The sequence below is a fragment of the Cannabis sativa genome, chromosome 7 (assembly GCF_029168945.1).
Source record: "Cannabis sativa cultivar Pink pepper isolate KNU-18-1 chromosome 7, ASM2916894v1, whole genome shotgun sequence".
In the NCBI taxonomy this organism is placed as follows: Eukaryota; Viridiplantae; Streptophyta; class Magnoliopsida; order Rosales; family Cannabaceae; genus Cannabis; species Cannabis sativa.
In genome coordinates this window covers 1,692,999-1,714,507 of record NC_083607.1, presented here as the reverse complement: position 1 = coordinate 1,714,507, position 21,509 = coordinate 1,692,999, and the positions used below count along the sequence as shown (strand labels likewise).

At 29.0% G+C, this 21,509-nt stretch overlaps 3 protein-coding genes and 1 non-coding gene across 4 annotated transcripts; 2 read left to right on the top strand and 2 right to left on the bottom strand.

Annotated features, from left to right (window-relative positions):
- Nucleotides 1-1,042: 1,042 nt before the first annotated feature.
- LOC115696251 (protein IQ-DOMAIN 10) lies at nucleotides 1,043-6,100 on the bottom strand. Its single transcript, XM_030623160.2, has 6 exons — nucleotides 6,017-6,100; nucleotides 5,573-5,654; nucleotides 5,073-5,177; nucleotides 4,284-4,598; nucleotides 1,836-1,949; nucleotides 1,043-1,720 (listed from the first exon to the last, which is right to left on the bottom strand). Exons 2-6 carry the CDS (start codon nucleotides 5,621-5,623, stop codon nucleotides 1,439-1,441), a joined length of 867 nt encoding a protein of 288 aa, XP_030479020.2. The 5' UTR covers nucleotides 5,624-5,654; nucleotides 6,017-6,100; the 3' UTR covers nucleotides 1,043-1,438.
- Nucleotides 6,101-7,063: 963 nt separating this feature from the next.
- TRNAI-UAU (transfer RNA isoleucine (anticodon UAU)) lies at nucleotides 7,064-7,137 on the bottom strand. The gene has a single exon. It is a non-coding gene; the product is annotated as a tRNA-Ile (tRNA).
- Nucleotides 7,138-9,469: 2,332 nt separating this feature from the next.
- Nucleotides 9,470-11,562, top strand: LOC115696900 (sterol carrier protein 2). Its single transcript, XM_030623786.2, has 4 exons — nucleotides 9,470-9,773; nucleotides 9,864-9,924; nucleotides 11,085-11,190; nucleotides 11,277-11,562. The coding sequence occupies exons 1-4, from the start codon at nucleotides 9,645-9,647 to the stop codon at nucleotides 11,362-11,364; spliced, it is 384 nt and encodes a 127-aa protein (XP_030479646.1). The 5' UTR covers nucleotides 9,470-9,644; the 3' UTR covers nucleotides 11,365-11,562.
- Nucleotides 11,563-14,651: 3,089 nt separating this feature from the next.
- Nucleotides 14,652-21,288, top strand: LOC115697448 (T-complex protein 1 subunit eta). The gene is made up of 14 exons (XM_030624459.2): nucleotides 14,652-14,915; nucleotides 15,039-15,299; nucleotides 17,139-17,264; nucleotides 17,350-17,553; nucleotides 18,036-18,205; nucleotides 18,296-18,431; nucleotides 18,874-18,990; nucleotides 19,092-19,211; nucleotides 19,301-19,399; nucleotides 19,504-19,593; nucleotides 20,114-20,201; nucleotides 20,424-20,512; nucleotides 20,676-20,750; nucleotides 20,949-21,288. Exons 1-14 carry the CDS (start codon nucleotides 14,901-14,903, stop codon nucleotides 21,048-21,050), a joined length of 1,692 nt encoding a protein of 563 aa, XP_030480319.1. The 5' UTR covers nucleotides 14,652-14,900; the 3' UTR covers nucleotides 21,051-21,288.
- The last annotated feature ends 221 nt before the right edge of the window (nucleotides 21,289-21,509 follow it).

Below are 21,509 nucleotides of genomic sequence, written 5' to 3'. Positions count from 1 at the left end.
CTATTGATTCCCATTACTTATTAGTAAACATGCCATAAATGTAATTACATAACATGACAGCAATTAGCTTTTTCAATCTTTTGATTTAATTCATTGATGCCAACATTCCATTAGCTAAAAATTAATTAATTGTGATGTTTGATGTGTGAGAATCCAAATATATTTATGGTAACATTTATTATTCTATTTTCTTTTTTCAAGAAAACCTCCAAAAATAGAGCACTTTTAGGGTCACTTTGGTTAAGCTTTTAATTTATTAAGCAAAAAAAGTATATGGTAAAATACAAAATTATTGTATTTATTATTAAATCCATACCTAAATTTAAAGTTATAGCCCAAAATAGCTTTTTCCAATTCACCATGAATCTTCTCTTTAGGTTTTAGGGAAAACTTTTAAATTAGATTAGTAGTAAAGTTTATGGTTAATAGAATTATGGTAAGGTACTAAAAGTAAACCAAAAAAAAAAAACCTAGGCTTATTATTAAACATCTTTATAGCTAATGTAATAACTTATAATTTGGCGAAATTTACAATAGGGTTAGATAATATCACGATCGACTCAAGAGTGAGAGAGCATGGGCCCACGCCCAAGGCCCCCCACCCAGGACCAAAAAACCCTTTAATAAAAAGGCTCCAAATTTATTTTTTAAAATACTATTTCTATATTTTTATTATTATTTATTAAATAATATAACTATTTTTTAAGAAAAAATACTTCATTTATTTGTAAGATACTTATTTTTCAAAAGAAAAATGATTAATTATATTTTCAAAATACTATATTTTAAATTTTTACTACTACATATACACAAAAAAAAAAAAAAAAAAAAAAAACATACAATTTTTTCTATAAAAAATTCCAATTTGATTTTTTGGCCCAAAACTTCCAATTAACTTAAGGCAAAGCTAAATAATATTAATAATTGGAGAGATAGATGATGAGTCGTTTAAAAGTTATTACTTTGAATTAATGAAAAGAATCATTTTCTCTCTAAAAAGAAAAATTATTGTGTTTACTACAATGGGAATGGTAAAAAAAAAAAAGTTAAGTTTGTTACCATGGTACTCATTTTTTATTTGAAAAATAGAGAAAATAAATAATAGTTGTCTCTTGCTTTTTCTAGTAACAACTATTTGTTTTCATTAATTTAAAGTTGTTGGATGCATTAAAGAGTGGGACTTATCCAAGAGTTTGTCCCCTTCATTTTCACTTCATCTTTTCCATGCATACCAAACACAAAAACAAACAAATATAAAAACACTCTTTATAAACATCCAATAATAGTTTTTTTGTTGTTACACTCTTTCATCATCATATATTCTCACCCCAAATTCAAGCCAAGGGAAACAAAACAAACAAAGAAAATATATAAACTTAGAAAATTTTAGAATTTTCAAGAACCGAAATAGGGTAGAATCAATTCTGCGATGGCAAATCTAAGTTTGTTGTGGATGTGTAGTCGAGCAAGTTTTTCGGTTTTTGCAGTTGTCATTATGTGAAATGGAATTATCAAAATTTGAAACGTTATTCTCAGTATGGTTGAATGTATTCTGATCATGTTTATTCCCTTGAATTTTTTTCAAGTTTGTGGGATAAGAAACTACTCGAATTTCCCACGGTCTAGCAGCCACCCAACGCTCAACCCAACTCCATCCCCAATCTTCTTTCCCTAGACCGAAAGAAACTTGTCCAAGATATTGACTTGAATTAGCCCGCCACTACAAAAAGAAGAAAAAAAAAACCATATATGTAGTAGGGTAAGATTTTATTGCACTCGAAAATAGTAAAAATCAATTTAATCAGTAATTAGATTGATCGAACGATTAAAAAAACCTGATGAAGAAATGCATATGCCATGGCTCTTTCCCTCTTGATAGCAGCCTCTTCTCTTTGTTGAATTCTGCTTAAGATTTCCTCCATAGTTTCAGACCCACCACACCATTCAACCTACTCATAATTTCAATAGTGTTACTAAGCCAAAATGAGAAATATAAAACATATTTTTCAATATCTTTTTTTAGTCACTAAAATCTAACATACAAAATCAAAAGGTTTTACATTCATTATATTGCATTGTGTTGCCAAAAATTTATTTTTCTACAAAATGATAAAGGAATATTGCACTTCTCTTATAGCAAATCACGTGACTAAATATCTTCATTTGAGTAAGTCACACGATAATATATAAGAGATTGTTGTATGGTGTTAAAGACATTTCATATAGATATCATTATGTCATTTCTTTCGTGAATAAGATAATTTTTTTCTAATTATTCCCTAAGGTACCTAATCTTATGTTGATTCACTACCAAAACTTAGGTTTATGAAAGCTCAAGATAATCTTGTTTCCACTCATTTGGAAAAACACAACCCAATTTTGTTTGTGGACAAAAATCATTTTCTTAGTTAATTTTGTCATGTTTATAGTAAATGTAACATGAAATATGTTTTTTAATTTTCGTTTTATAAAATTTTTTCATATAAGAGAAATTGATACTAATTAGTTACTACTACATTAATTAATTATTAGTGTCGAATTAATTATTTAAAAATTTAATGCAGTGGTAATAGTTACAATCTTATCATATATTTACTTCAAAAAATCTCATAAAAAAGGCTTATTTGTGGTGAAACATTCTTATGCTTTGATTTTATACATTTAATTCTTTTATTCTTTTTGTTTGTGACAAAACTCCCTTAAATAAATTTGAGGTATGAGCTGAATATTACTGTATTGATTTTGAAGTTTTACTTTTATGTATACACAAGTGTACACAGTAGTTATCTAGTTGGTATTTAACAGTGATATTTAATTGATGCCTCAAATTTACAAAAAAAAATAAATTTTTTTCACAAAAGAAAAAAGATATAGGAGTTAAGTGTATAAAAATTAAAATATAAGAGAATTTTGCTGCCAATTACTCTAAAAAAAGAATTTAATTCTACTATTATTTTATGTCTATATTTTATAAAAGCTAAGTTTGAACTTCTTATAGTTTTGTAATTTTTTCATATATTGAGCATATTTCATTTTTTTAGGCTAATTAGAATTTTCATCTTTTAAACTTTGATATTTATTAAATTGTGTCCCTAAACTTTTTAGGTTATTAAAATTTCTTCTAAACTATTAGATTTTAGATTTAAGAACTTTCGTCTAATTTAATAATAAAATGGTACCACTTTCAATTTTTATTATGATAATTTTCTAAATATGACATTTTTTTAGTTCATTATTTATATGTTATAATTATTTAAGATTATTTATAAATTTTTAAAAAAAATCAATAATTTACCATATGAAAAATAAGGTTTAAATATTTTTTTAAATGCATGACTAATTATCACAATCAAATGAAAAATATAATTATATATATAACTATAACATAAAAAATATGTTTATAAATATTATAGCTTTAAAATTTGTAATGTAGGTCTTTTTATTAGTTAAGAGTTAAGAATATCCTTGCATCCAAAACTAATTTATCTAAATTTCTATTTATATATATAAAAAAAATCTCCATATTTTTCTTATCTATTAAAGTAATAAATGAGACTATTTATTTAAAAATAAAAATAAAGTCTTGATTGAGAGAACATTCCCATACTCCTTTCCAAAAATACCTACTTTGGCATTTTGTTTAAGTAGGTCTTATCCAAGAAGAATAAAATATATATGACAAAAAAAATATATAAAAAAGATACCAATTAATAATAGTGGGAATAATAAGTCATGCTATTCATAAAAACTTTGCATAAACTTACACTTACATAAGAGATTATGTCACACTAGAATCATATGAAGAAATCTTATGTCCCTTTTTAAAATTAAAAAAATAAATGGATATATACCTTATTGTCTAACCTTGGGAAGCAAGTTTAAGAAGGTGACACCATTTAAAAAGAAAGAAAAAAAAAATATTTTTCCAACAAAAATAATAAACTATTTTTTTCAATTATTTTACATTTTAATTATAATTATCTTTTTTTTTTTAATTATTTTATAGTTTATTTATAATTAATTTATAGTTGTGTGAGGTTGATTTCTTGGTGTTTTTAGTTATTTTCTTACTTTTTACTAAAAAATATGTATTTTTGTAATTTTAAAATTTAAAAAAAAAACATTTTTATAAATAAAAACTTTAAATCGTGAAATTATAAATAAAACATAAACAATTTGTATTTTAAAAAATTTCCTAAAATAAAAGAAAAATAAAATAAATGTAGTAAAACTAAATGAAAGTAACAATAATTAAGTTACTAATACTAGCTAGAAATTAATACCTCAAGTTGGTGAATTTTTGCTTCAAGTTTTATCTGATTCTCCAATTTCTTTTGTTTAATTCGAGCTTCTTTCACCATACAAAGTCTCCGAGCCCTAATTTGGTCTTGTATTCGACTCCATGAATGTATGTGATTCAATGCAGACATTGTTTGATCTTTAACTGTGTGAACTCCAACAAAATCGCGAATTTGGACAGTTCCCTTTATGCCACTTGTTGTTGTAGACGTGGATTCATCGTTAACCGTCTGATCTTGATCAAACTCCTCTTGAGTTTCTTTTGCCTTGCTCTTTAGATTGTGCAATACTTTTTTTGCCTACAAATACAACTCTCTTGTGTGTAATCACTATGCCTATAATTTATTTTTAGTTTACAAAATAAATAAATAAATACAAAAATAAGGGGTTCAAAATGTAGTTGGTTTAAGTAGAATAATTAGTCAAAAAAATTAGTTTGAAAAATGATATTCTTTTTGTTCTTGAACCAAAGTAAAATGTTTTTAGAATATCTTCAATGAAGAGCTATAAATGTTAGTACATTGCTATTTTTTTTTTTTTTGAATATTTTACTAAAATTTAAATGTAAAATATATGTTAAATTTGATACAAAAAATATTTTAAGTTAAATTCAACTCAAAATATGCATCATTAATTAGAGATGTTCAAGAATTTTGACCTTATGTAAATATAATATGGTATTTTTCTAAAACAAAAAAAAAATCTTTAGTATAAATAAAATATAATAAGATTTTTAGACCCTAAACACAGATTTAACTCGCCTTAACCCTTACCAAAAAGGAACGAAAAACGGCTTGAATCTTAGTGGCAGCTGTCGTCTCTTGATTGGATAGCGTTAAACTTTCATCGACGGCTGTTTCATTGGTAACCAAATCTTCCTATTTCAAAAACACAACAAAACAATGTAATTATCTATCTAAGAAGTTTTTATGTCAAAATCAAAATCAAACCATTATTTTCACAAAAATCAATTTCTATTTACTTAATTGGGATAGTGAAACTTTTCCCAAGAAAAAAAATAAAAACTTGCAATAAACCAAAAATAGGACTAAAAGTGGTATAAATATAAAACAATATATAGTAACATATATTTGTAAATATTGGTAACTAAACATTCACAATCACTATTAAACATGGATTTTTCTTTGTTCTTCAACTTTTTAAAGGGTATTTTTTTTATAAATATCAAACACTTGAACTAATACAAATGTAAAAAACAATATAAATATATATATATATATATAATAAATGATTAAGAAGTATAATTACTTACCTTAACTTGCTTAGATTTCCTTCTTTTAACTATTTTACTTAAACAACCCATTTCTAAGATCAAATGCCCCAAAAAAATGAACCTGTTACCAATACAATTACAGATCATTCATATAATATTCTGTCATATATATAATATATATATATATATAAATCAATATAAATTATAACTTAATTATGCATTTAATATTTATAAAACCGTCCCAAAATTTGACCTTCAAAGTTAATGCAAATTAGAAAATTAGCAACAAAATTAATAACTTAAAAAACCTTAAATTATAGCATGATCAATTTTTCTCAGTTGAATATAAATTATAAACTAATTTTAATTTTTTATATGTATATTATACATACAGAATTTAAAATCATACCCAATAATATGTATATAATATAATTATTCTTCTTTAAATGATAATAATAAAAATTTGTAATTAAATTTAATTACCTTCAGTTTCCCACTTTTTGTGTAGCACTGTAACTTCTCATCAACTGTTGAATAAAAATAATTGATCAGATCATCAAGAACATATCAATGAATATATATATATATATATATAAATATATATATATAATTTATATTTATATAAAAAAGGTGTACTACTTAATATGGTGATGGGTGATAATTGAAGTTGAAGTAAGAAAGAGATATCATTTCTTTTTTTTTTTAAAAAAATGATTAAATAAAGACTTTATAATATTATATTGGTAGTGGGGAGATTTCTTATGAGTAAGGATCTACATGGCACGGGAAATTAACAGAGAGTATTTTCCTATTCTCATTCTCGTTAAGAATTTTAATCTTTTTTTTTGTTTATTTTTCATTAAGGACGGGGTAGAAAATCCCTTAATGGGGGTAAGGGCGAAAAATCTCCTAATAAAAGAATAAAATTTATAATAAAAATTTAAATATATAAAAATATTAAACTACATAAAAAGATATTACACATTAATTATTATTCAATAAACTAATTATTATCCAAAATAGAATTTAAAATTCATAAAAAGATACTAATTTACTATAAAAATACAAATATAAATTATAAGTTATAAGATATTATTAGAAATATAAGAAAATACTAAATGGAGCTCTGTCAAGAGTGTAATTTATGTCCTTATCCTGTTTAACATTCGAAGATAAAAAATAATTTCTGTCCCCATCCCATTAGGGGCGAGTCCCATCCTTATAGAAAAAATGTGTATTCCTACTAATGAGATGTTTAGTTTATGCATTTAGTAATTAAAATTATTATAAAAAATAAAAATTCTTTGCAAAATAATAATAATAATAATTAAAAGGTAAAAAGTGATATAAAAGCAAACCAAATTAGAGAGTTTGTATATCTAAATCACTTTTATTTGTGTTATTAACTATCTTTCACTTGACAAAAACTCATTAACTTAAAATAATCTGATTTAATTATTATTTCAAATAAAAATAATTAATTAATTTTTTAAAATAAATAAAAAATAAAAATTTAAATGAGCCACATTTTGGTCCCGGCGGGGCTCGAACCCGCGACCTTCGGCTCATAAGACCAACGCTCTAACCAACTGAGCTACGGGACCATGCTTGGTTTTATTTTTATAATTATTTTATTTATTCTTTATTTTAACTAACTTATATAAATATTATATATAAATACTATTTTTTATTGGATTATTTTCAAATAAAGTTTAAAGGAGTAACATATGATAACAAAGAGTATAATGGATGAGTAATTAATTTTATTTTTTTAAAAAAAATAAATAGTAGCTTTTTTTTGTAAAAAGAAAATATAAATATTATTCTTATATTTCTGTATTGTTGCATTTATGTTTGGTATTTTTGTGTCCACAATTAATTTTAATATGTGATACTCTATTTAAAATGTATATTATATATTACTATTTATTTTGATCAATTAAAAAATTATACATACAATATACTTTTTAAAAGAAATACAATAGCAATGTATTTTATATATTTTACTCATATACTTATTTATATATCTGTATTTATTTTTAATAAAAGGATGATCATTCAGTAAATAAACATTCACTTAGTCTTTAAAGTAGAAAGAGCATTCAATTCACTAAAAGCACAATTTGACATAAAACCAAAACTATTTAATATTAAGCCTTCTCTACCTTGCAAGTAGGAGTCGGCATCCTATCTAATTTAATATTTTATTTCTAATCTGATTCAATCCAATTAGTAATTAGATTTAAAAAATCATCATCTAATCCAATCTAATTAGATTTCAAAATCTAATCCAATTCAATTATTAATTAGATTTGATCAGTTTTTTAATTGGATATCCAATTATATACCTAAACTTTAATATTAACTTAAAAATATGAATAAAAATACATAAAACTAAGTATCAGTCTTTATATAAGTTTAATACTTCATAAACATACAATCGTTACAAGTATAATGCAACTTAACGTTTTTAAATAATAAAATAGAACAAAACATTATAAAAATAAATACACAAAACAACCAAATGTTACAAATTGAACACAACAAAAAAAATCTAATAAAAATATAATTAATACATATTATATTTTTCGATCTTTTATTATATAAATAATTTTTTAACATATATAAATGTAATTGGATTGGATCGGTTTTTAATTGAATTTTGAGATTGACATCCAATAACTGATCCAATTTAATTAGAATCCAACTTTTAACATCCAATCCAATTGTAATTGGATATTTAATTTTTTGTAATTGGATTGCATTGGATCAGTTCAGTTCAATTGAATTGAATTGGATGTTGTCCACCACTACTTGCAAGTCTCCTCCCACTTTCTTCATCTTCATCATCAAAAGTCACACACTTTTCTCGTTAAGTCTTAGACTTTTCTCAACCCTTATCAAAACCTATTATAGAGTTTGCTACTCATAATTTGGGCACCACCGATGCTTCTTCTTGCATTAGAGGTGCCCTTATCATGAGATTGCGAGGTTGGGCTAGATAGAGGGGTTGGTGCTTCTTTTTCGTCATTGTTAGTGCTAACGGTGATTGAGACTTTATGCTTCTAGTCTTTTACAACGCGATGGATGGTGCTTCGTGGTATTTTTTCTTCATTTTTCTTGTGGTCTTGAGTTCAATTTTGGGTTGCAAGGTAGAGTTGTTTTAGTTGATGCACTTTCGTATCTAAATTTTCTTATTAGTATATGGCCGAGGATTTAATTGATCAATTTTTTAGACTCTATGTTTTTGTTAAAAAAAAAACTTTGAGTAAATTTAACAACACATAGACAAATTTAATCGTTAAACAAACGACTACACCAAACTTCCCTTAAAACTTATTTGAAAAGTATTTTCACTACTAAAAAATAATTTAAACATCACTAGTGTTTAAGACAATCACAAGATAACTGTGTTATAGTGGTCAGTGATATTTCATAATAAATATTAGATTAAAATATATAAAATCTATATTAAATTATAGAGTAAATGGCGGCAAAACCTCCAAAACTTTTATTTTAGTTTCACTTAACCCCAAAACCCAAATTTGGGCGGTAAAACCCCCAATACTCGTATTTTGTTAGCAATTTACCCTTTTCGTCCATTTTAGGTGTTAAGTGTCATGTTGGACTGGACACAGTGTACACGTGGCACAATATTTTTCTCCTACCATTCACTAAATTTGCTCACGTGACTATTAACTTGACACTTAACGATCAGATACCTACAGAAATTTCAAAAATATAATTTAAATATTATTACCATAAAAATTAAATTTAAATATCAATTTACTTACGAAATTAAACTTAACTATTTATTCCGAAAAATACTCTTAATAATAATACTAGTGTACCAACAAAAATTAATTACATATGACATTGGTGCATGGTCTTTTCCCTTTTCCATATCACCATACTAATCTTAACAAAACTCAATAAAAGCAAGTAGGTATAAAGTTGTTGTGATTGAATTTATGATAAACCAACCAAAAAAAATCCCATCTTTATAGGGTAGGGAAAGGATCATGATGATAATGATTCAGTACGGTAAGGCTCATATTCATTAAACTACACTAACAACAACAACAACTCAAATTTCTCATCGGAGAAGACAATGGCGACCTCTCTTCAGATAAAGCCAGAGACTTTGTTCGATTTGATGAAACAACATTTCGAAACCCAAGAGGGTAAACAGCTCTGCAACAAAGTCAATCTCGTTTTCCAGCTCAATCTTGCACCAAAGGTCTTATCTTTACACTTAATTTTATTGTTTTTTCAAAAGGGGAAATTTTGACCTAATTTTTGATTGTATGGTTTTTGGGGGTTTTTGCAGAAGATTGGGGTTGATGAGATCTCTTATATTATTGATTTTAAGAATAGGAATGTCTTCAAAGGTTAGTTCTTTTTTTGTTTTTTTTTTTTTTGGATTTGGGAATGATAAAGTTAGGAATATTTACATGGTATACTAACTTTTACTATTTTTTTACAAAAATGCTGCCAGGCGGTATTTTTTACTTTTTTTACTATGTTTTTTTTATAAGTTTCGTACCGCAGTATACTGTGTTAAGTTTTCACTGGTGTTGTACTGGTGTTTTACTAGTGTTCTACTGTTGTTTTAAGTTGTTCTGATTTGTGTTTTACTGATGTTTTATAAAAATACAGTATTTTTGAAAAAAATTCCGTGTGACAGTATTTTTATAAAAGTTAACCAAAATTTCAGTATTTTTGTAAATTTTTCTAAAGTTATAGCATAAATGTATAATTGGTTGGTTTTTATATTTTGTGAGAAAACCCTTTTTATTGTTTAGTTGTTATTTTGGGTTTAGAAGGTTTTGTTTTTGTCACACTATTTGGTCACCAAACTATGATTTGTTGTATATATTGGTAAGTTTATGCTTTTGCAATAAAAGTTGTAAGTTTTTTCTTTTGGATAACAATTATGTAAAGATCTTTTTTAAAATGAAAAGTCATTTTCAAAAGTTTGGATATTTATTAAAAATGTGAATAAATTAGAAATTATTTAATTTAGAAAACAACTTCTTAAGAGTCTTTTTAAATGAACTTGTTAAATTTTAGAAGCTAGAAAAAAACTTAAAGAAGCTTAGCCAAACGAGATCAATATATAAGAAAATTCTTAACTAGGTCATCACTCTTTTGTCTTTACGGTGCGAGCATTTTCAATTTTCAATACTTGGACAGTCTTTTAGAAATTTTAGATTGAAAACAGTGTTCAAACAGTTAGTTGTACGTACTTATTTGGATTTTCTAAAATACGGGAAAAAAGTTAGTTTGCACACAATTATTCTATTCCAACAAAAATTAGTGGAAATCTTGCTATAACTACAATTTATATCATCATATAAAACAAAGTTTTATTATAATTTTTCTAAATACTAATAATAATTGAAAAAAATATCCCTAAAAAGTAACAAAAGTGATGTTCTTACTTAAAAACTCCCTTTGTAATGAGGAAATAAACCATTATTTTTAATCCCACTTTGCAAAATAATTTAATTTTATAAAGTAACACTCTTTGATTTTGGTGAAATTTAAGGAAAATTGGAAGGAGAAGAAAAGCCAGATGTAACATTTTCATTCAAGGAAGATGATTTTATGAGAATTGCACTCAGAAAATTGAATCCCCAAGTTGCTTTCATGAGGTTGGTTTAATTATTAATTACATCTCTCAATTTTTTTTTTAATTTTTTTTTGTATTTTTCATATATTTTTTTTTACATTAATGCAGGGGATTAGTGAAGGTTAAGGGTAGTCTTACTGCAGCACAGAAATTCTCACCAGAAATTTTCCCTAAATTTCCAGTTTCGAAGCTGTGAAAAAATAGAGCTATTATGGTGATAATAAGTTTGCATCTTGCTTTGTTTATTTAAATTTGAATATTTAAGATGTTTTGATGAACTAGAAGAAAAATATGTAGTTGTGGGTCTGAAGTGATTTGTATTGGTATATGAAACCAAGTATCAATAACATTAAGTTATCTAACTACTAGTTGATATAACTTTTAATGACCTAAAGTCTTGGAGTAGGCTTTAACTTTTCTTTTTATGCTATGATTTATTTGGATGGATGGTTTTTTTATTTACTTTTAGAGTGTTTGGTTATGTGCACACAAGGTTTGCATAGGGTTGGGCCTAGACATAGGCAATAGGACTGAACATCGAGTAGGTTGATCGGGTTTTGAATTCGCAAGTTTCAGGTTGAAAAAATTGTACCCAAACCTAGGTTGTTCACATATTACGGGTTAACTGTTTTTGGGTTCACGAGTTGGTGGATTGGTGGGTTCGGGTTAAGCGAATTGACCTGGTCAACTTTGTCAATTTTTTTTTTTACACTCACCTAATTATCTATAAACATACCTAATTATATATAAATATATAAACTTAAACATACCTATCCGTAGCTCTGTGGTTATGCTTTTCTTGTTTGGCAAAGTTGTTAGTGATTGCAAGTATTTACTTAGTATTTTGCGTAATGTTTCTTTCTATTTTGTAAAACGATCAGCAAATGTAGCGGCGTAAGGGCCTCTATATCTCACCCTGATTGCATTTTCAATTTGGACACTGTTCCGGTTGAGCTGTTACCGAATTTGGTACGAAGTTATTCGTTTAATATATGATGATTTTCATTTTCAAAAAAAAAAAAAAAAAAACTTACACTTTTCTAGTTATATATAAATATATAAAAGACCATTAAATTTAATTAAACATACATATAAACTTTTAACATCGAATAAGTATATGTATATTATATCACGTAACTTTTTTTCTTTTTTAAGAATAGTAAATATTATTATATTTTAAGTCCAATGTATGTAAAGTATAAACTTTTATTATTATAAAGTTTATATAAGAGTAACAAAAAAAGGTTTACAGGCAGGTTCGAGTCCAACCCGAAACTCGATCACTTGAAAAATCAAACCTGAACCTGGTCACTTGAAAAATCAAACTGGAAATCCACCAAAAAGGTGTACCAGATTGAACTTGACCCGCCCGAAGTGAACGAGTTTCTTTAAATTTTCGGTTTGGTCGGGTCGGGTCGATGTGAGTTGGTCGGGTTTGGGTCAAACTTGATAAAAGAGTTCAACTCTAATATGCGGGCTAGGCCTGTGCCTAGGACCCACAACCCACATTTTATGGAAGCCCAAAATAAAAAATAAAAAGCCTCATTAGGTATTTATTTGAGCAAAATTAAGTGTATTTTAAACAACACATATTCACAGTTTGGTTGATTGAGGTGTATGATTTATTACACAATGGTGTGGGTTTGAGTCTCATGACACTCTTTTTCAATATATATTTTTTTTATATATTTCTGAAAGTGAAGGCTTCAAAATTTTAATAGCCCTTAGGTTTATATATTCTCAAGGTCGGCTTTGCATCAAGTTTTTGCGGAAATGATATGACATGTTTGGTGTGTTTAAAAATTTGGTGCTAAGACAGGCTAGGTTTATGCTTAGTGCTCACCCAAACTCATGGCCCAAATTTCTTATACTCATATAAGGATATGTATGAGAAAAAAAATGGTAGTTTTGTGAATATTGTTAAATAGGCCCAATAATACTTAAACACACCCCATTATCGAAAGTTATTTCTTAGGCCCACAAAATATCAAGGTCGAGCCTAGTGTACATACTCGAGATCCTATTATGAATGTTATTTTATAAAGAATTATCAAATGTTAATATTGATTTTCACTAGTTACTCTTAGTCTAATGTTTATTTTGTTTTGGATGTTGGAGTTTTACTCTTAATCCTAATCCTATTCTCATTGAGTAATTAGGTTATAAATCCTAATAAACTAATTTGAAAATGACATTATTTTTACATTGTTAGAAATTTTTATGGGGCTAAGTTTGCAATGAATTTATATTACAATGAACTGCCTCAAAGACTTAAAAAAAAAGTTTGGAATTGTGGTGTTTTGGAGAAAAATCACATAATTTTCAAAGATAAAAAGAATTCGAGAATTGCCAAAAAATATTAGCAGTATATTGATACGTGAGGTGTTATAATGTCATGATTCGTTTTAATATTATGTTTTTTTTTTTTTTTTATGAATCAGCGAGATTATCATTACTCCAAACATCCATTTACAGCTTAATAGCATCTCAATCGAGACCTGAAAATAATCTATACATCAACAAATATGGTTATGTGTGTTTCTTTCCAACTTTTCAAACCATTACCTGTTTTTGGCACTAACTTTCTTAGGCCAAACACTTTTAATTCTATACAAGATGTATATTTTTGTTTTACTTACTATTTGAGTAGTTTGCACACTATTCCCTTCCCAAAAAACTCCATTTCGGGCTTGCCAAATATTGTATGCTAAAGCTGCCACAACAGCAGCATACACTCTCGTCTTGAAGTTGTTTGCTTTGTGTCGTTGCAACCATTTCACTACTTGTTGAAGTGTACTTGAGCAGATCTGCCATTGCAGTCATTCTTTGAGCTGCTGCCAACAACCTGCTACAATATTGCAGCAGAAAAAAAGATGGTCCAACTTCTCTTTGTCATTCCTGCATACCAAACAATCATCATTTGGTATGACATTAATCTTACATAGTCTTTCCCTTGTTTTAATATTATGTTTAATATATTTTAATTTGATAATTATTATAAAAAATCGTTAACGACTTGTAAAGTGTTATCTTATGGTAATATATATTTTTTTTTTTGATTTAAACGTTCATATATTACAATCATGTATAACATGAGACTCGAACCCAGGACCTCCAACACACACACACCCTCCTATGACCACTTGAGGCTAGCCTCAAGTGGTTATCTTATGGTAATATTGAACATTATTGTTATCGACTTAAGTTGTGGGATGTAATTTGGCTAAGCAAAGAACGAGTTGTAAATGTCTCTAATGCCAAACATTAGCTGACCTATCTTCTAGAAGTTTATTTTTTTTGGAGAAATATATTACATACAGAAGAATAATTTGCTGCAAAATTCTTATTCTTTTACAAAAGTTACATTTGAGTTCTATCAAATTTATTTTAGAAATGAGATTTTTTAATTAATTAACACATAATCTAATAACTACAACGTACACGATTATATATAAAAAAATTAAACTAAATTTTTTTCAGAGATGGGGTGCATTTATGCATCTATTTTAACACTGTGCATTATAAAATTTTCCAAAAAAATATATTTAAGAAAAAAAAAGAAAAAAGAAAAAAGAAAAAAGAAAAAAGAAAAAGAAAAATAAAAAGACTTAGAAAGCCTAGAAAGAGCGGGCATTCAAAACCCTAACTCAGCCTCACTCTCTCTCTTCTTCTTCTTGTACCTCTTGCTTTCTCTGATCTTGCAATAGCTTGGACCTTTTATCATACTCAACAATGTCAGCCATGCTGGTACTCTCTCTCTCTTTCTCTCTTTTCATTTCATTTCCTGTATTCATTTTTTTTTTGTTTGTATGTAACTGACTCTGTTTCGCCAACTGTTTGTGAAAATGCGTTAATGGAAAACAACAACAGCAACCCCAGATCTTATTGCTTAAGGAAGGTACGGATACTTCTCAAGGGAAACCTCAGTTAGTGAGCAATATTAATGCTTGTACTGCTGTGGCAGACGTGGTTCGGACCACTCTTGGTCCCAGGGGTATGGATAAACTCATCCATGATGATAAAGGTAGTGTCACTATTTCTAATGATGGTGCTACTATTATGAAGCTTCTTGATATTGTTCATCCTGCTGCTAAGATCCTCGTTGATATCGCCAAGTCTCAGGATTCTGAGGTAATTTTTGTATTTGGTTGTGAAAATGGAATCTATTAACTATCTTCCCTGATTTCAAGTTTTGTTTTTGAATTCCTTATTTGGGTTTTCTGTGGTTCTGTTGTTGGGATTTTTTTTTAGTTGGTTGTAGAAATGGTGGAAGTAGAATTAGATTGCTATTTCATTATCGTCATGTTGTTGTGTGTTGGAATTGGAAAAATGACTGGCTTAAAATGTAAGTAGCTTTAGTTTATTTATGCTAAGATCCTCGTCGCCATTGCTAAGTCTCAGGATTTTGAGGTAATCTTATGTTTGTTATATTTGGTTGTGAAAATGGGATCCATCAACCATCTGGGTCTTTTTCTTTTACTGTGTAGTGATTTCAAGTTTTGTTTTTGAATTCTTTATTTGGGTTTTCAGTGGTTTATTTTGAGGATTTGTTTTTAGTGGGTTGTAGAAGTGGTGGAAGTAGGATTAGCTATTTCATTCTTGTCATGTTGTTGTGTTGGAATTCAAAAGTTGACTGGCCTAAAAGCTAAGTAGCTTTAATGTGAGTGGAGAATACTTGGGCCCTGGATATTAACAAGCTTGTTGATATTGAAAATTTAGTAGCTGTAAAAGATCATCAAAGGGATGTTTTTCTTAGTTTCTATTTGAATTCACGAGAAGGTTTTTCTATTTTGTTAGTAGTTCATATAGAGAAAAAAAGGTTTGAAGTAGAATGGGACACAAAATTCATGAAATTTCTACAATTTTATGTCTCTCGGGATCATCTTCATTGCTTCTTAGACTTAATAAGACCGATTTGGGTAAGTGTTGTTTATATAATTCTCCGATTAAGAAATTTTTTAGAAGTTAGGTTAGTAACTTGGAAGAGAACTGTTTCTGATCACTTGCCTTTGGTTTGGTTTCAAGTCCCTTTAATTTCATGGTATTCACAAGATCGTAAAATGTTCAAGGATGATAAGTGGCTTTTGGTAGATTTTTTTTTTCAAAAGTAGAGAACTGGAGTGATAGCTCTTACAAGAAAGAAACTATGAAGGGCAGGAATAAAGAGTGGTTGATGATGGTTGGGCTTTTAATGTGGTGACTGACCGTTCTTGTAGAAGCCTTGGAAATTTCTTATCATGGCATGGGGATTGTTTATTTCATAAATAGTGTCAATTAGTTTGCTGGAATTAAGAAATAGAGATGATGTGTCTTTGGGACGGACCTTGGTGTGTATTTAGCTCTCTTATTTGTGCTAGTTACCAACGTTTGTAGCATTTTTCTAATCCCATATCTTTGGTAGTGTTCTTTTATGTGATTCAGTGATTGTGGTGAACACTTTTTTTTCCGGTCTCTTTTTCAAAGGTGGATTAGGTCTAGTGAAATTGTTATATGTTATTGAAGATTTTTTTCCTACTTTTACTTTGTATTGGCAAGTGCATTTTGAGGTTCACCTGGTTCCAATCTTTGTCAAGCATTCTTTCTTTTCTTCACTGTTAATGGTACTCCTCTGTTTAATCTTTCACTTTCCCAAATATCGTGTGTACCAACTAGATTTTAGTGTTTGCCTGGAATCATGGATAACTGCTGTAGTCTTGACAGTTTTTGCTTGTTTAGTTGATGTAGTCTTCATACAATTTATTTTAAAACATTCTATTTTAATGGATAATGCATTTATTATTGCAAGCGTCCAGTGCATTTCATTTATTGGTTGTATGGGTGGACGGGAATAGTATAGTAGTGCTTGTGAGGAAATTTCTTTGGGTTGAGGTGGAGCCTTTGCTCATTAACATTGTTTAGGTGTGTCATTATGTGTTCGCGGGCACGATCTTTACAAAATTTGACCTATTTTCATTTTATATTTTTGTGTAGGTTGGAGATGGGACCACCACTGTTGTCCTGCTTGCAGGAGAGTTTCTAAAGGAGGCCAAGCCTTTCATAGAGGATGGTGTCCACCCCCAACTTCTGATTAGAAGTTACCGTGCTGCATCCACTTTGGTACCGGAGCTTACCTATTTTCTTTTTTCTATGAGCATGGACTATTATCTTTTATCCTGAATGTTATGAATAATGTATGGTGTAGGCAATTGAGAGAGTAAAAGAACTAGCAACTAGCATAGAGGGCAAAAGTTTAGAAGAAAAGAAAGGCCTACTGGCCAAGTGTGCCGCTACAACACTCTCATCAAAACTCATTGGTGGAGAAAAGGAGTTCTTTGCATCAATGGTTGTTGATTCTGTTATTGCAATTGGCAGTGAGGATCGACTGAATATGATTGGAATCAAGAAGGTATTTATTGCTGTCAACTATTGTTTTGCTAATTTGTTTTGGCAGTATTCTTGTTGGCTTGCTATTTCTTGTATATTATTATTGTGAAACATTAACTCAATTGAAAAATGTACTAGAGGAAAGTAGTATTATAAACTTGGAGATCATTTGATCATGAACTTTATTTTTTTTTTCCGTAAATCTGATTTTTGCTAATTTATGTTTCTTTCTGCTTCTATTAATCAGTTGTGATTAAGTTTTGTTTAAATATATATATTTCTACAAAGATGAAGAAAAAGGAAGAGGTATATCCATGGCCACCAATTGCTTCGAACCCCACAATTCATGTCCTCTCTTAATGTCCAAAAACTTCGAATTAATGTTTCATTACTCTCCCCAAGTTTCCAGCTAATTTTGTCATGGAACTATAGAGGAGCATATTATTTCATGAAATATTTTCTTAAAAGTTATTCTAACGAGAAAGTTTGCTTGCCCGTCTGCAGGTTCCTGGTGGCAACATGAGAGACTCATTTTTAGTAAATGGTGTTGCCTTTAAGAAGACATTTTCGTATGCAGGATTTGAACAACAACCAAAGAAGTTCCTAAATCCCAAATTACTTCTACTAAACATTGAATTGGAACTGAAATCTGAGAAGGAAAATGCTGAGATAAGGTAAGTTGCTTTTGTGTTATCTTCTTTAAAATTCAATAGTTTCCTTCTTCTAAATTACTTGAAGGAGCAACTTTATCTCTTTTCTTGCAGACTTACAGATCCATCACAGTATCAGTCCATTGTTGATGCGGAATGGAATATTATTTACGACAAGTTGGATAAGTGTGTACAGAGTGGCGCCAAAGTTGTTCTTTCTCGGCTGGCTATTGGTGATTTAGCAACACAGGTTTTTATTTCCTTCTACATTTATCTTTGCTGATGTTATCTAACTTTTCAATTCTTACTTGTGAAATAAATTAGTGTGTATTGTGGACTCTCTTTTAATCATTCTTTTAAATAAATACAACCTGGGCATTATCGAACCAAATTGATAAATGTTGATTCATTTATCATCCTTACATATATCCCCACTTAATCTTTCACTTAATAACCTTCCAACTTTTAAGAAAAAAGAAGAGGAATATTAGTCTCTTTCATATGAATGTTTGAATTATTGCTTTATAAATGGTTTGAAATGATATATTTGTAAAACGGTGGTTGTCCTCGTGTAATTTTATTATGGTAATCTATATGTATACTTTCATTGACTAGCATTAATTCACATATAAGACTGAAGAGGTTGTGTCATATCCGTTGACGGATTTTTGTTTTTTTTCTTTGGTGACCAGTATTTTGCAGATCGGGATATTTTCTGTGCTGGTCGTGTAACTGAAGAAGATCTGAACCGAGTAGCTGCTGCTACTGGTGGAACAGTACAGACATCTGTTAACAATGTCATTGATGAGGTCCGTCCTGGAGTTTGTCATGAACACTAGCTAGAGTCCAGCCTTCACTGTTTGTTTATTTGTTTTAAATTAACTAACTCTTTACCGTTATCTGGTTCAAGGTCCTTGGAACTTGTGAACTTTTTGAGGAAAGGCAAGTTGGAAATGAGAGGTTCAATATATTTAGTGGATGTCCTTCAGGTAGAACAGCAACTATAGTTCTTCGTGGTGGAGCTGATCAGGTATTATTATGTATAACAAACTTGGGTTTGACATGTTATTTAACTGCTGAGTTGCTGACCTTTTATTTATCTTCGATACTTCTGTCCAGTTTATAGAGGAGGCCGAGCGAAGTTTACATGATGCAATCATGATTGTTAGAAGAGCATTAAAGAACTCTACAGTAGTTGCTGGTGGTGGTGCTATAGATGTATGTGATTATATTTCTTTTATGTACAAAAAAAAAGATTAAAAGTAATTTAAGTTTCTAAATATTGCTTTAGCTCATGTTGGCACAATGCTTTATGGTGGTAGATGGAGATAAGCCGATACTTGAGGCAGCATGCTCGCACAATAGCTGGAAAGTCTCAGCTTTTCATTAACTCTTATGCAAAAGCTCTTGAGGTATGCATTTTTAAATTGCTCCAAGACATATTTATATCTATACGAAAATATGGAAATTGAAACACAACTTTGTTGAAAGCTTCTCTTATGGTGTTTTTTTCTCTATGATTTCTAAGTCTCGAGTCATGTTTTCTAATGAGTGCTAAGCTTTGGGTTAAATTGTAGCTTAGATATTATTCCCTTTAACCGTTTGAGGACCAATCTTGTGTTACTTAAAAATTTAATATTAGTCTTCTAGGGTATAAGCAAGCAGTTAAACTTGATAATTGAGTTTGGCTTTCTCTTTGTGGAGTCAATTTTTTTTTTGTTAACAAAGTTCCAAAGTCTAATGTTCTCTTTGAGTGTATTCTCATTCTTGGTGAGAGGTTATGAAATGTAGATGGAATTGGAGACCATTGATGCTTATGCAAATCTAGAAATTAAATCGACACACGTTTCTTTCTTTGCTTTGCATCTTCTTCTCTCTCCCCTTTTTATTAATTGAAAATTTCTCCTCATTGATTATGGTATAATGTTGCAGGTTATCCCACGACAACTCTGTGACAACGCTGGTTTTGATGCAACCGATGTGCTAAACAAATTGAGACAGAAACACGCTCTTCCCTCTGGTTGGCATTTAATTGATGATTAGCTATTTCAATTTTGCCTTCTAATAAATAAATAATTAGTGAAAATCATCACCGAGTTTCCTCGTGCATGTTTTGGAGTTAAACCTATGAAAATTACTTGAATATCCATATTTTCTTGTTTCCCCAGAAAGTAGGGTACATAATTATGGTGACAATTGTGATTTGTTTTATTCCCTACTCACTGGAGTTTTCTTTTAACAGGTGAGGGTGCTCCTTATGGAGTGGACATCAACACCGGTGGAATCACCGATTCATTTGCCAATTTCGTCTGGGAGCCAGCAGTTGTAAAGGTATCAATCATTCTTTAATCTTTTATGTTATTCAATAGTTAAGAGACGAGTTTATACCCATGAGGGGTAGTTAAAATGATCTGATAGCAATTGTGTGAGACGAGTTTATACTAAAACAATATGAATATGAATGAGGATGATTTTATTTCCTTCTCTTTTGTAGATCAATGCTATAAACGCCGCTACTGAGGCAGCTTGCCTTGTTTTGAGCGTGGACGAGACAGTAAAAAACCCCAAGGTAAACCAATATTGCACTTCAAATTTCACCGGGCATGTTCCTCTTTCTCTACGTGTCTTTTCAGATTGTTGTTTCTGTTCTAAATCCGTTTTCACCCGAGAAGTCCTTGTTTTTTGTTTTTTATTTCATTAGCTAGGATTTACATACAAATGTCGTTTTTATTCAATTTGTTTGATTTCTTACGTTTAATGTTTGCAGTCCGAGAGTGCTCAAGGAGAAGCCGCTGCAAGCGCCATGGGTAGAGGGCGTGGAGGAGCTGCTTTCCGCGGTGGTCGGGGACGTGGAATGCGTAGGCGATAGGGATTTAATTTTTGGAAGTTAGGAAACTTGCATTTTTGGGAGTATGAGAAAATGGGCAAGGTTTTGTTTTGTTTTATTGTTTATGTTTTTGCTCAAGTCTTTGTGATTGGTTATGTTGTGTGTTGTTGTGCTTAGTTATTACACTGAAATTTATTATGAATTCGTTGGAATATATCTTTTGACTGACCCAATTTAGAGTTGAAATTGAACACACAACACACTTTGTTATTTTTGTTTAGATTGGGTATCTCTTTACTTTGTTTATATATCTCTTTTAACTACAAAAATTGAATGAAAAAAATGATAGTTTTAATTATAAAATTTATCCTAACTTTACCGATTGAACAAAATGATATTTTTTTCATTATTTTTAGGCCAAAGATTAAAGAAAGATATTGACTTGTTTATTGTATTTAGTACATAACTAAGTGTTCAAGGTTTTATATTTAAATAAAAATG

Coding starts and splice junctions, on each gene's coding strand:
- LOC115696251 (XM_030623160.2), bottom strand. CDS start 5,623: ATGGGTTGTTTAAGTAAAATAGTTAAAAGAAGGAAATCTAAGCAAGTT. Junction 4,599..5,072: donor CCGTTTTTCGTTCCTTTTTG/GTAAGGGTTAAG, acceptor TTGTATTTGTAG/GCAAAAAAAGTATTGCACAA. Junction 1,950..4,283: donor CAAAAATTCACCAACTTGAG/GTATTAATTTCT, acceptor AATTATGAGTAG/GTTGAATGGTGTGGTGGGTC.
- LOC115696900 (XM_030623786.2), top strand. CDS start 9,645: ATGGCGACCTCTCTTCAGATAAAGCCAGAGACTTTGTTCGATTTGATG. Junction 9,774..9,863: donor AGCTCAATCTTGCACCAAAG/GTCTTATCTTTA, acceptor GGGTTTTTGCAG/AAGATTGGGGTTGATGAGAT. Junction 11,191..11,276: donor CCCCAAGTTGCTTTCATGAG/GTTGGTTTAATT, acceptor ACATTAATGCAG/GGGATTAGTGAAGGTTAAGG.
- LOC115697448 (XM_030624459.2), top strand. Junction 18,991..19,091: donor TTAACAATGTCATTGATGAG/GTCCGTCCTGGA, acceptor ATCTGGTTCAAG/GTCCTTGGAACTTGTGAACT. Junction 20,513..20,675: donor GGGAGCCAGCAGTTGTAAAG/GTATCAATCATT, acceptor TCTCTTTTGTAG/ATCAATGCTATAAACGCCGC.